General features: G+C 33.7%; 1 protein-coding gene across 3 annotated transcripts in view; it reads left to right on the top strand.

Moving 5' to 3' along the window:
* Positions 1–2,503, top strand: part of KCNJ3 (potassium inwardly rectifying channel subfamily J member 3) — a 129,544-nt gene extending 127,041 nt beyond the window's left edge. For all 3 annotated transcript variants that reach the window (XM_081143453.1, XM_081143451.1, XM_081143452.1), the window contains one exon: positions 1,612–2,503. In XM_081143453.1, the coding sequence (XP_080999579.1) occupies positions 1,612–1,617 (6 nt within the window). In that variant the 3' untranslated portion in view covers positions 1,618–2,503. The remainder of the gene's footprint in view (positions 1–1,611) is intronic.
* Positions 2,504–15,405: the final 12,902 nt, after the last annotated feature.

The raw sequence follows: 15,405 nt of genomic DNA, 5'->3' as shown, positions 1-15,405 counted from the left end.
TTTTCCCTACAGCTTCTTACATCTGTTCCCAAGAAAGGTCAAGAGATTTAATCTCTTTGAGCAATATATGCCTTATTTTAAAAATGTACATAAGAATATTTGCATATCAGAATGATATTGAAGATTAGAAATAATGTAGAAAGAGCACCTAACAGTGACTGAGATATGATAGGCATTTTTTTTATATAAATTTCTTTAAAAATGTTCTGAAATAAAGATAGTGTTGTAAGTGGCAACAGTGTACTCCTTATTGATATATAACTGATAATAATATAAGACAAGGTTTTGGAAAGAATCAATGAAGGATGTATCTTTAATATGGCTTTTTAATTATGTATTTTATTCTAATTCTAAGTATTGTGTGTATAATTATTAGGAAGACAGAATGTCCCTTTATCCAAACTATTCCACACTTAAACACAATAGAAATTATTTATAAAGTGACAGAGGGAGAATAGAAATGAAAGAAGAAAGACTGTCATTGTTTAAATTACACTTAATTATTGAAGAAATGCATTTTTTTAAAAATTCATCTATCATTTTACATTATAATAGACTCTAATAGAAGTCTGAGAGTAAAGGTAGGAGAAAGTAGTGAATTTTGAAACTTAGAGAAATTGTGACTTTTGGCTAATATAAGACTGAAATTTAATATATGTTATTAATTTATTCATGGACTTCCAGTCTTCACACAATGAATATTTAAAAGTTGACTGATTTAATAATAACACATCCCAAATACATGTTTTATGAAAAGAACGCAATTGAGTAAACCAGACTAACATGAGGTAAATATCCAAGCAACATAATTAAATAGTAAAATTTGACATTTGATATCTAACATCAGTTTCAGAGATTCTTATAGCAGGAATAGAACTTAAAACATCACATGGCCCAGATTACTGATTTTAGTATATAGATTTCTAAAACTTGGTCAAAAGTTCATTCTGGTTTAAAGGTCCAGAAGAATGGATCCAACACAGAAATATTTCCAGCTTTTATTTATTTAGCAAATACATGAGTTAGTTACCTTTGCTGTCATTTATGAGAGCAAACTGTGTGCAGACGTTATACAACAATTTTACATTTCTGTATATGTTGTTATATTTCATGCTCATAGCAGTCCTGTGTCACAAGTGTTATTTTCCATGTTTTACTCAACAGAACAGGAGAGAGGTGCTCAGTTAAATATCTTAAGTTTACACAGTGGTAATGGTTGGATTTAAAGGCAGGTTTGTTTCATATATCACATGAATGGTAGAAAATGATTATGTGATTTTTACACTTATCTCCTTATAGAGACACATATGTTGATATAATTCAATGATCTTTTATTTTGGTTAATGGATAAATAAACAATTAATTATGCATTTGATGACTTATCTTCTAAACATGAAAGTAACAGTGCCCTGTGTTTTTCATTGAAAGAAAGTATATGCCTCTAAGCTCTCAAGTTATATGAAAACTTTTTAACATATTCTATTACTTATTCTACTCAGATTGACAGTCCAAAGCTTAAATAAGAAAGTGAGATAAATTCCTTAGTTCAAATGAGCTTTACTTGTGCTTCCACTCTGCATAATTTATCAAGGCTTTTCTTTTTGCTTGTAGGGATGACTTGTCAAGCTCGAACGTCATATACCGAAGATGAAGTTCTTTGGGGTCATCGCTTTTTTCCTGTGATTTCCTTAGAAGAAGGGTTCTTTAAAGTTGATTACTCCCAGTTCCACGCAACATTTGAAGTTCCCACCCCACCTTACAGTGTGAAAGAACAGGAGGAAATGCTTCTTATGTCGTCCCCCTTAATAGCACCAGCCATAACTAACAGCAAAGAAAGACATAATTCTGTAGACTGCTTAGATGGAATAGAAGACATTAGTACAAAACTTCCATCTAAGCTGCAGAAAATGACTGGAAGAGAAGACTTCCCCAGAAAACTCTTGAGGATGAGTTCTACAACTTCAGAAAAAGCCTACAGCTTGGGAGATTTGCCCATGAAACTTCAACGAATAAGCTCAGTTCCTGGCAACTCAGAGGAAAAACTGGTATCTAAAGCCACCAAAATGTTGTCTGATCCCATGAGCCAGTCAGTGGCTGATTTGCCACCAAAGCTTCAAAGGATGGCTGGGGGAGGAGCCAGGATGGAAGGAAATCTTCCAGCCAAATTAAGGAAAATGAACTCTGATCGATTCACATAACAAACACCCTCTTAGGCATTATTTACTGTTTGATTTAGTAATACTCTAATATTTGCCTGATGAGGTAATCCTCTCTAAGGAATCTGAAAGGTACATTTTCCCCCAGCTGGATATGCTTATTTGAGAACCCTCACTTCCCAAGTACTGCTACTGTGCAGAAAGCAAAAGTTGTGAAGGGAAGACATCATAAGGAAATTCTTATTAACGGGCATGTATTATCACATCATGCATGCAATACTGTGCAAATTTTGCATTTAGTTTTATGGCATGATTTATATATGGTATATTTATATTGTATATTCTGGAAAAAAAAAAAAATATATATATATATTTAAAGGAGTGGTACTCTCCATGACATTTCTAACACATGTATTAAGCCAAACTTTAGTGGATACCTTTCAGGGCGATAAAACTATATATATATATATATATGTATGTATACATACATATACACATATATAAACACATGCACACATGCATACATACATATATATCTGATAAAATTGTGATGTTTTGTTCAAAGTTGTAGTTCTTGTGCATGTTTAATTTATTAAGCTAGGAAGGCTACTGGCATTAATTATTAATACCAAATATTTTAGCCTTAAATTATTCGTCATTTTTAAATCTGATTTAATGTTTTCTGCTGTTTAAAGTCCTGGAAGGTTTTCAATTGTACTTTCTATGAGGGAGTCACACAAGTCTGTGATATCTATTAATGGCCCTGCAAAAATATAACCATTATATATTTAACTCATAAATTTTAGAGCATATCAATATGCTGAACATTTTTTACAATTTTTAAAACTTGTTAGTACTGGGGAGAAATAAAGATAGATTAATTTGAGAACCGATCCTCTCCTGGACTAATTAAAATCTGGACATCTGTTTTGTATATGATCTAACAGAAATATGAGCTCTGAACAAATGCTGAATCATTGTGATAGTCAGTAGCCAAGTTATACTGAATACAGAGAATGTGTGAAATTACATAATTAATGGTCCCTGTTTCAAACTGAGTCAATTTTCACTTTGTTTCTGAAACTTCTGTCATTTTAAAAACCAATAATTTATCCTTGAGGAGACACAACAATACAATGAAACAGATGATAAATATTTGTGCTTTAAATATGTATGTCTAATCAAGTCTCTCTTTTTTTTCAGAGCTTTCTTTAAAATTTTATTTTTCAATTACAGTTTGCATTCAGCACTATTTTGTATTAGTTTCAGGTGTATAGCACATCAGGTAGACATGCATACAGGTTACAAAGTGTTCCCTCCGAGTCTCTTTCCTTGTACCTTTGTTTTGTTGGTGGTGTTTGTTGTGATAGGACAGACTTTATTTCCTCACTTGGGTAACCTGTCCCATCCCACACCTGTCACTCAGGTTAGGAGGAATGTTTTGTATATACTTGAGAGAATTTAAAGTTTGATGAAGATATTTTACCCATCCTTTTTTTTATTTTGGGGGTTTTTTTGGTGTTATTGTTTGGTTGGTTAAACACTGATTTTATTGGTATATTGGATCCCTGGCCTACCAAAATAATTTTAGCAGTACTTTTTTTTAGCCTTAAGATTTTATATTTATGATTCATTAGGGAATCAAAATTATTGCTCAGTAGAACACCTACAAAATAAAGATTTGGAATGCAGAGATTTTAATGAAAATTTACAAGTGCTCTTTATCAGAATATAATGGATTTTCCTATAAAACTTTTTGAACACTGCAGTCTAAGTCTGCCCATAATTAATCTTTTTCTCCTCATTAACATGCAAATCCTTAATGGCTGGTTTGGGCACTCATCATTTCCCATTTTTAGCAATCTTGTGATAATTTCCTTATTGGAAAATTATTACATCAACAATTCTATCATTGACTACAATAATACCTTCTGGCTACCTCTGTATCAACCAAATTCTGTAGGTGCAAACATATACCAGGGAATTGTTACTGGCAAAATGATCAACCTTGAACATCCATCCACTGTGAGTCCAGCTGGTTGCCATACCCCTTAATCTCCAAACTTTCTTTTTTTGCTGGATATAGGAAATGAAACAGTAGCAGAAAGAGAAGGGAGTCCAGGGGTCATAGTGTATTTATCATCAGTGGAAGAAACGGCATATATCATTTAGTCCAAACACTTAAAACTAAATAGAGCCATAATTTAATCTGGAGATTATTTTGTCTTCGGTACCAAGTAGAATATGGGCCCCAAAATAAACTCTCCAGATGTTTTCATTAGTTTATTTAACAAATTATTTTTTGCATGTCTTTTATGTCCTAGGCATTTCTAGCTCCTGGGGGACTTGGGCATGACTAAGTCAGAAGAGGTCACTGCCCACTTGAGCACTGTGTACTAGGAGAATGGGGAGGGGCATTGTGAGACAGACAGGAAACAAACGAAATGAGTGCTGATAGTCAAAACATTAGTTAAGGGAAGGAAAACGGGGTAAAATGAAAAAATGACTGGATGAAATAATGATTATTTTAGAAGAGGTGACTGGTTTGGGGGTGGTGGTATTTAAACAGAGACTTGGGTGATGGGAAAGAACAACCACTCTTGCCAAAATTACTATTTCTTAGTGAATGCTATTTCTTTATTTTTACTACAGATGCGTGGGAAAGGTATGATTTCTGCATGTAATTGCAGTTTAAGCCCTATTACTAAGTTGATCACAGGTTCCAGTTTCCCCGGGGGGTCCAGCTTTTCCTGTTGTACCTGTGTCATTAACAGCGCTCCCTTTCACTCATAGCGCGTCTTGGTTTGGATGGTATATTATATCGTTACTTTATGTTTTTGTTGAAACTAACTATAAAGTCTAATATATTTGGATAAAAATAAAAGAATTGCTTTTCTTCTCCTTTTGTTGATTTTCTTTTTGACACTGATCATTCCAAACAAAATCATCTCAGTTTCATATTATTCAGCCTGGAGGACTTCTTATCGGAGTGATTTTGGTTAACATTTATTCAATCTGTACGTGACATGTCTTCTCAGCAGTGAAAAGTTATGCATTTTATTGACGGAATAAGAAAATAAACCTCTGCTATTTCCACTTCAGGAACTTGTATGAGCTCAAATAAAAAAAAAGTAAAATTTGACTTAAGCCAAGAAAACTTTTGCCAACAAATATGGTGACTTTTGGAAAGCAAAATGTAATGTGTTCATTGAACTGAATAATTATTTAACAACTGCAAACTAATCCCTTTTTATGGGATTTTCATGGTATAGCTCCTGTCATGATAAATATTTCATTCTATTTATCAAAATGATGTAAATAAAAGAAATACAATTATTTTAATAATGATTATCTTCAGTTTAAATATTATGCATCCTTTTTGGCAATATGTGAATATGCTTTTGTAAATACTTACCAAATGAAAAATAAGGATATTTTATCATTAATTATTTCAGAAAAAAATTCTTATGGTATTCTAAATTCATTCAGATATGGGTTTAAATACAATAAAAAAGTATTTAGTTGTCTGATTATTCAAGAGCCACTTTGTCTAGACAAGATGGAACCATAATGGATTATTTCTATGGGAGGAAGAGTGAGATTTTGGGGAAGGTGTCTTACATGCTATTTGTATTATGAAATTTTCTACCATTCTATACTATAAAGAGAGTTCACCTTGGCTGCACACTATATCTGTGATCCCTACTTCAGTATATATTCAAATTAGCATCAAACTAATTGCATTGTCTGGCATGCAATTTATAATTATTTAAAAGTACAAGGTCATTTAAGTTACAAAAATATAAACTCATGTATTCAATACTGCAACTCCAGTTTTATAAAAAATGATATTAAACTTTCAACACACTATTGGGTTTAATTTTTAAAGTGTGGCCATCATTTCTCCACTTTCCAGCAGTTAATTACTCATATTTCTTGATTCAGTGTGCTTCTCATAAGACTCTTAACTCTTAAAAGGTAATGATTTAATCCATCACATTTCAATTCTGGAAGTTAATTTTTATTTTGGCTCCTTATTATTGAGACACTTTAGCAATATGGAACCTGAATTTACTGCATATTATTTGAGTTCTGTATTTTTTGGATGAATATCTTCTTTGCTGAGCCAGTGTTTTGAAAACCACAGTAAGTACAACAGACAAACACATACTTTTCCTATTTTTGTTTGAATATTAGTTCATCTTTTTAAAAGAAGTGTTCATTTGCTTCTTTTGAAAGGGTTTCATAGAAAAAGCATATTTCTAACTTTGGATCAGTCCAGTTCTGTGATATGTAATATGTCCAACTCCCTGGTACCTCTTGGAATTAATTTAAAAAACCAAGTTCTTGCAGCTTCTGGCTAAAAGGAGTTCAAAGGAATTGGTCCTCATTATTTAGTAGAATGTTTTTGTTTTTTTTTCCAAATTCTGATTTTCTTACTTGAAAAATTGTCTTGAAATCGTGGCTGTCTCAGAATAATTGGGCTATGTATGATCAATGGGTGGTATAGACCCATTGTGGTAGGTCCCATTCTCTCCCCACTGCTTACTAAGAATCTCATTGATAACTCCTGCTTATCCTTTCCCAGTTCTGAGTGTCAGTCACTTGCATGGTGATTTGCACACATTATTTCAATCTTCACAACAGCTCTCTAGGGTAGAGATTATCCCAGTATAAACTGGAAAAAACTAATTCTCAGATAGGCCTTTTAGTCTGTTTTCAATTAAATTAAATATACAAACATAGGAAGTCCCTGCCCTCTTGGGTGGTTCTGTTGTTATTTCCATGTAAATCCCTAACCATTCTTGAATTGCTTCTGCTGGATTTTTCATTTGGGGACATTATCTATTTGCTTTTAACTGAGATAGATAATCCAATTTTGCTTTGTTTTCAACTCTTGCTACCCACTACACCTCCACCACATCCCCCCTACCGTGAATTTCCAATGTTGTTATATTATGCTCTAATAAGGTCAATCATCCATATTTTTATTAAGTGCTATAACAATTGAACCCATGCATTTTGATCAGTTTCCTGTCGTGTTGGGATCTCCCTTTATCATCATGCTGGGGAATTCCATTTACGTCATTCTTGGTGTAGAACCCCTGTTTTATGGGACATGTTCATCTTATTTTACTTCGTTGTTGTTTTTTAATTTATCTTTATTGTTGAAAATATTACAGATGTCCCCTTTTTACCCCATTAACCCTTCCACCCCCCACCCACTCCCCACCCCAAGCCTTCACCACACTATTGTCTATGTCTATGGGTTGTGCATATATGCACATAAATTCTTTGGTTAATCTCTCCCCACCCACCTACCCACCCCCACCTTCCCTCTGACATTCGTCAGTCTCATCTATGCTTCCATGTCATTGAATCTATTCTGTTCATCAGTTTATTATGCTCTTTAGATTCCACATATAAGCGAGATCATGTGATATTTGTCTTTCTCTGCCTGGCTTATTTCGCTTAGCATAATATTCTACAGGTCCATCCATACTGTCCCAAAGGGTACGAGATCTTTCTTCTTTACAGCTGCATAGTATTTTACAGTGTAAATGTACCACGGCTTTTTTATCCACTCATTTGTGATGGGCACTTGGGCTGTTTCCAGATATTATCTATTGTAAATTATGCTGTTATGAACATGGGGTGCATATCTGTTTTCTGAATAGTGTTTCAGGATTCTTAGAATAGTTCCTAGAGGTGAGATCACTGGGTCAAAATGCAGTTCTATTTTTAATTTTTTGAGGAACCTCCATACTGCTTTCCACAGTGGCTGCATCAGTTTGCATTCCACAGGCAGTGTACCAGGGCTCCCATTTTTCCACATCCTCACCAGCACGTGTCATTTGTTGATTTATTGATGGAGCCATTCTGACAGGTGTGAAGTGATGCCTCATTATGGTTTTAATTTGCATCCCTCTGATGATTAGCGACATCAAGGATTTTTTCATATTCCTCTTGGCCATCTGTACCTCCTCTTTGGAGAAGTGTCTATTCAGGTCCTTTGCCCACTTTTTAATTGGATTATCTTCCTCTTGTTGAGTTGTATGAGTTCTTTGTACCCTTTGGAAATTAGCCCCTTATCAGATACATCCTTGGCAAATATGTTCTTACATACTGTGGGGTTCCTTTGTATTTTGAGACTGTTTTCTTTTGCTGTGCAAAAGCTTTTTAGTTTGATGTGGTCCCATTTGTTTATTTTTTCCTTTGTTTCCGTTGCTTTAGGAGATGTATCAGTGAAAATTCCATGTGAGATGTCTGTGACTTTTCTACCTATGTTTTCTTCCAGGATTTTTATGGTTTCATGACTTACATTTAAGTCTTTTATCCACTTTGAGTTTATTCTTGTGTATGGCGAAAGTTGGTGGTCTAGTTCCATTTTTTTGCAGGTACCTGTCCAATTTTCCCAGCACCATTTATTGAAAAGACTGTCTTTATTCCATTGGATGCTCTTGCCTCCTTTGTCAAATATTTATGGGCCATAATGGCATGGGTCGATTTCTGAGGTCTCTGTTCTGTTCCATTGATCTATATGTCTGTTGTTGTACTAATACCAGGGTGTTTTGATTACAATGGCTGTGTAGTACAGTTTGATATCCAGGAAAAGTGATCCCTCCAACTCTGTTCTTTCTCAAGATGACTGGGGCTATTCAGGGTCTTTTTTGGTTCCATATAAATTTTTGGAATATTTGTTCTAGCTCTGAGGAATATGTTGTTTGTGTTTTAATAGGAATTGTATTGAGTCTATAGATTGCTTTGGGTAGTATGGACATTTTAATGATATTAATTCTTTCAATCCGTGAACATGGTATATTCTTCCACTTGTTTACATCTTTCTCTATTTTTTTTTTTTTTCAGTGTCCTGTAGTTTTCTGAGCACAGGTCTTTTACATCCTTGGTTAAGTTTATGGCTAGGTATATTTTTTTTTAGTTGCAATGGTAAATGGTATTTGTTTTTAGTTTCTCTTTCTGTTAGTTCTTTGTTGGTGTATAAAAATGCAGTCAATTTTTGGATGTTGATTTTGTATCCTGCTACCTTGCCGAATTCATTTATCAAATCTAGTAGTACTTTGATGGAGTCTTTAGGGTTTTCTATGTTCAATATCATGTCATCTGCAAATAATGACAGTTTTACTTCCTCCTTTCCAATGTGGATACCTTTTATGTTTTCTTCCTGTCTGATGGCTGTGGCAAGGACTTCCTGTACTATGTTGAATAAGAGTGATGAAAGTGGACATCCCTGTCTTGTTCTTGTTTTTAAGGGAAATGGTTTTAGTTTTTGCCCATTGAGTATGATGTTGGCTATAGGTGTGTCATATATGGACTTTATTATGTTGAGATATGTTCCCTCTATTCCCACTTTGATGAGAGTTTTTACCAGAAATTGGTGCTGGATTTTGGTGAATGCTTTTTCTACATCTGTTGACATGATCATATGATTTTTGTCTTTCATTTTGTTTATGTGATGTATCAAATTTATTGATTTGCAAATATTGTACCTGCCTTGCATTCCCAGGATAAATTTCACTTGGTCATGATGTATGATCTTTTTAATGTATTGCTGGATCTGATCTGTTAACATTTTGTTGAGGATTTTAGCATCTATGTTCATTAGGGATTTGGGTCTGTAATTTTCTTTCTTTGTAGTGTATTTAATTGGTTTTAGTATTAGGATAATGCTGGTCTCATAAAAAGAGCTTGGGAGTCTTCCCTCCTCTTGAACTTTCTGGATTAGTTTGAGGAGAATTGGTGTCACTTCTTTGAATGTTTCGTAAACCTCCCCTGTAAATCCATCTGGTCCGGAACTTTTGTTGCTGGGAGTTTTTTGATTACCTCTTCTATTTTATTAGTTGTTATTGGCCTATTCAGGTTTTCTGTTCTTTCTGATTCAGCTTTGAAAGATTGTATGTTCTAGGAATTTGTCCATTTTACCCATGTTGTAGTTTATTGGCATGTAGTTGCTCGTAGTATTTTCTTATGATCCTTTGTATTTCTGCTGGGTCAGTAACATCACCTCTTTCATTTCTGATTTTACTTGTTTGGGTTCTCTCTCTTTGTTTCTTGGTAAGTCTGGCTAAAGGTGCATCAATCTTATTTATCTTTTCAAAGAACCAGCTCTTGGTTTTATTGATCTTTGTATTGTTTTTTCAGTCTCTGTGGCAATTATTTCCATTCTGATCTTTACTATTTCCTTCCTCCTACTTATTCTGTGCTTTTCTTGTTCTCTTTCTAAGTCTTTAAGTTGTAGGGTTAGATAATTTATTAGAAGTTTTTCCTGTTTTTTGAGGTAAGCCTGTAGTACTATGAATTTCCCTCTCAGAAGTGCTTTCATTGTGTTCCATTGATTTTGGGTTGTTGTGTGTTCATTTTCATTTTTTTCCAAGAAGTTTTTGTTTTCTTCCTTGATCTCTTTGGTAACTCATTCATTGTTTAATAACATGTTATTTAGCCTCCATATGTTTGAATGTGTTTGAGTGTTTTTATTGTAGTTGATTTCTGATTTCATGCCATTGTGATCTGAGAAGATGCTTGCTGTGATTTCAATCTTCTTGAACTTGTAGAGACTTGGATTGTGTCTTAACATGCCGTCTATCTTTGAAAATGTCCCATGTGTACTTGAGAAGAATGTATATTCTGTGTCTTTGGGGTGGAATGTTTTGTAAATGTCAGTTAATCCCATCTGATCTAGTGTGTCATTTAGGATCTCTGTGTCCTTGCTGATTTTTTTTTGTCTAGATCTCTCCAGTGATGTCAGTGGGGTGTTAAAGTCTCCTACTATGATTGTAGTGCTGTCAGTTTCACCCTTAAAGGAGTTTTATTTTGTTACTGTCTCCTTTCTTGGTGTCTTTGCTCTGCTAAGCCTTGAACATTTCTCTACTATTATTTTAGTGTTTTTGGAAGCAGTAGAGATAAATGCTTATATTTAATCTGCCACTTTGAGAAGAAAGACTAACAACTGCATTAGTTCTCTATCACTGTTTTTACAAATTACCACAAATTAGCAGCATAAGTAGTACATTTATTGTCTTACAGTGTGTAGATAGAAGTCCAACATAGGTCTCACTTGGCTAAAACAAATATGTCACCAGGACTGTATTTTTTTCCCCCCTGGAGGCTTTAGAAGAAAATTCATTGCATTTCTTTCCAGTTTCCAGAGACCATCCCCATTCTTTGGTTCATTGCCCCCTCCTTCCATCAACAAAGCCAGCAAAGTTGAATCTGTCTGTGTCTTCTTTCCATAGTCACATCTGGTTGTGACTCTTCTACCTTTCTCTTCCACTGTTAAGGACCATTGTGAATACATTGGACCCACGGAGACAATAAAAAATAATACCTCCATCTCAAGGTTCTTAATCTAATCACACATACCAGTCCCTTTTGCCAAGTAAGGTAATCTAGTCATTGGTTCTATAGATAAACACGTGGACTTCTTTGGGGGTCATTTTCCTGATTACTTCACCAAACTCTTATTCCTTTTTAGATAAAGAAAATTTAATTTGAACAAAACATTTCTTCCTCAAATCTAGGATATTTTAATGTAGATTTAAACATAAGAACAAGCTTTTTTTTAATTATTAAATTAAATTTTTTTAAAAAAAATATGCGAAGAAACATATTTAACCAGAACTACTTAATTATTCTCTTAGGAATCTATTTTTATCATTGTCTCTGAACAAATGTCTGACCAGGTTTTATTTTACAGTTCTTCATAGAGAAAAAAACAAAAGGGAAACAAAACAGTTTCAAGAAATAGATTGAAAATAACATCCAAAATTTCAGTGTCCTAAATCTAACCTTGTACATCTACTAATACTTTCCAAATTGTCAAACATGCATGCGTTTTATATAAGTGGAGCTCTTACTTGGGAATGATGGAGTCAATTTGTACCACGTGTAGACTCTGCACAACCTATTGTCCTTTGTTGTGTTTTAAAAATATTTATTAATTTTTAGTTGAATTTATTGGGGTGACATTGGTTAATGAAATTATATAGGTTTCAGGGCTACAATTCTGTAGTACATCATCTCTATATTGTATTGTGTGTTCACCATCCCACAGCAAGTCTTCTTCCATCACCATTTATCTACCTCCCTCCACCTCCCTTTCCTCCCAAATTATGATCTGAGTGTTCTGAAATATAACTGCAGAAGATTCTATAAGTGTACCCAGAAAGAAGGTGATACAACTCATATTTAATTTGAGGTTGGGGTAGGGTTAAAAAAGTAAGATCTTGAAAAGTGTTTTGCAGTAAGGGTATATTAGGATTGTGTCTTCAGAGATTTGAAGAAATTACATAGATAATAAAAGGTGGAGACATAAAGGAAGCAGCATATATATAGATTCATGGAGTTTGGAAACAATAATATGTTTTACAAATTTAAGTACTTCAGGAAGACTAAACCATGGGATGTGAGAAGTGGATTAATTTGGGAAATAATTAGGCAAGTAGGGGCCCATTCATAAAGAATTTTATTACCCACAGAAGATAGTTGGGTATCTATGAAGACAACTTTTAAAGATTTTAAAAGGATGTTGGGATCAGATATGTACATTAGAAAGTTCACTCTTCCAGTATACACTAGACATAAGTGAACTCCACAATTTTCATTTCATTAAAACCAATCTATCTTTTATTAAACTTTGTTTATAGCTCACATTCCTCAGAAAAATATTTTTTGAGACTTAAAAATGTTATAGAAAAATATGAATAAAATTGAATACCTAAGAAATATGAGAAAAAACAAAAATATTATAACTGCAAAGGTTAATATAGATGCATTAATTGAATGCAATATTTCACTTCTGGAAGGCAAGAAAATCATTCTGTGTCATCCCTCTTACCTGAAAAAGGAAAGACAACAATTTCCCACAACAACCAATAATTTCAGATCTTTTTAGATCTCATTAGACCTTCACAAAAATGTCTCTTTTCTCAACCACTGCAATCAAGCACTTCAAATTACCTAAGCATTCCCAAAGGAAAGTCTTACTTAAAAGTTTATTTCCTCTCTTTCCTTCTCCTGTTACATTCAAGAGCATTAAGCTGATTTTTTTAAAAAGGTGGTAAAATGCAAACTATGAAGGAGCAAAAAAGTAAAAATATAACAATTTTGATACTGGACTTGGTAATCAAGAGATGATTTTGTATCAGAAATATGTTTCAAAGTATTAACTCCTATTCATCTTTAATCCAATATAGAATTTTAAAAAAAGCAATACCCCATGTTGGCATATAGAATCACCTGAAATAATAATATAGATTTTCCATGATTTGACATTTAATAATTAAAGATTCAGTGGTTAAATAATTAGAATTTTAAATGTATGCAACAAAATGTTTTTTCTAATAATTACTTGCATACAAATAAAAAGAAATGCATGTATATACATTGACCCTTTCCTTCAACCTAGGGTTCAGCATAATGACCCAGCGATGTGGATTTATATTCATAATAGATAATCCCCATAAATTTACATCCCTGGGACTGTGTGATGAGATACAAATCAGAGTTGTTGTTCTACAATTTTAATTTATAGTTAATTTCTCACATCTATGGAAAGAGAAATCAAATCTTATCAGTGGTATATATCTTGCTGTATCCAAAGTCATACAGATCATTTAGAATGTCCACAGAAATTGAATTGACCACCCTAATCAATATCTGGAACAACAGTAACAGTATATTTTCTGAGTAGGTTGGTTAAGTTAAGACATATGTGAAACTCCATTCAGTCTCACTATAAAACTAATTTACATCTAGGGAAAAATTAAATAAACATAGAAGATATTTTAGCCTTATTATCAGGCTTACTTTTAATTTTCTCTCAGAAAAAAATTCTTTTTAAAAAAATATATTGATTTCAGAGAGAGGAAAAGAGAGTAAGAAAGAGAGATAGAAACATCAATGATGAGAGAGCCATTGATCAGCTGCCTCCTGCAGGCCTTCCCCTGGGGATCTCGCCCGCAACCTGGGCATGTGCCCTGACTGGGAATCGAACCCCAGTCGCCTGGATCCTAGGTTGATGCTCAACTGCTGAGCCACACCAGCCAGGCTCAGAAAAATTCTTAACTTTGAGGCTCTCTTGGAAGAAATTCACTCCTGGACTTACTGAGTACTGTGTATGCTTACTGCTGACTTGGCAAAACCCAAAAGAGAAACGATACTAAGAATCCTGACAATAAAAAGAAACAAAAAAAGTCAGTCAAACTCAGTCTCAAAGAGGTTTTTAAAAAAGTTTAAATTGCCAGAACACTAAGCCAAGTACTTTCATTAATTAGTGTTAGAATTCATGCCTATTCAATGCTTGAAAAATAACTAGATCATAGTTTAAAATAATAAAAGACTTAAATATATTTTCATATGTGTGTGTTTATACACATTCCCAGAAAGTTTGAAATGTGAAAATTATGCTCTTGTTTTGAGAGAAAAGACAAAGAGGACACTTTCTATTTGAGATGTTGCACTCACATATATAAGGAATTTCAAAATAATATGTAAGTAGTAAGGGGATATAGAAAATAGATAAAATACTCTGCTGATATTTAGTGCATTAGGAAAACTACTTTATATATACCTATAAATTAAACACAGTTCATAAAATAATTTCATCATAGTCTATAAGAGAAAATTGATTACAATGAAGAAAATTCAGGGACTCCAGTCTAGACCAGGCCTATAAACAATCTTAATGGTTCAAACACTTTATTTCCCATTGTGGCTTGATTGTTTGACTGTAATTCTTTTCAGAAAACAACTGACACTTTACATATTTGCCAAATCTTTTCCATAGTCACCCATCAAAGGGTCCCATGCCAGCGAGGATATATTTGGTATCGAATTATATCAGATTCTCTTCTGGAACTATGGTACAAGAAAACACATTCCTCAGGAAATAATGGTGTGCAATTACTGTTCCAACCATCCTGCAGAAGGCTTTAGATAAAAGCCCATTAAGCTTCTCTTTAATCTGCATTCCATTCATATCCATTCCATTCATATCCAACACAATGGTGCTTCTAACATTAAATATGCAATATAGTTGCTGAGTGCTATTTCCTGATAAAGTCTAATTAAACTGACTCTTGCTCTCCCACCCCTAGGTTAGAAATACATGGGCCTGCTTATCTTTGAATAATAATTAAGTTATGCATTATAATAACCCTACTGCTCAGAAGTAATATGATTGAGATAAGAAGTATGCCTTTCCTTGTGGCTGTAAGATTCATGGCAGCTTGCT

The sequence above is a fragment of the Miniopterus schreibersii genome, assembly GCF_964146895.1.
Source record: "Miniopterus schreibersii genome assembly, chromosome: 7".
Lineage (NCBI taxonomy): Eukaryota > Metazoa > Chordata > Mammalia > Chiroptera > Miniopteridae > Miniopterus > Miniopterus schreibersii.
The sequence above is the reverse complement of the archived record's forward strand: the minus strand, read 5'-3'. Positions and strand labels throughout refer to the sequence as shown.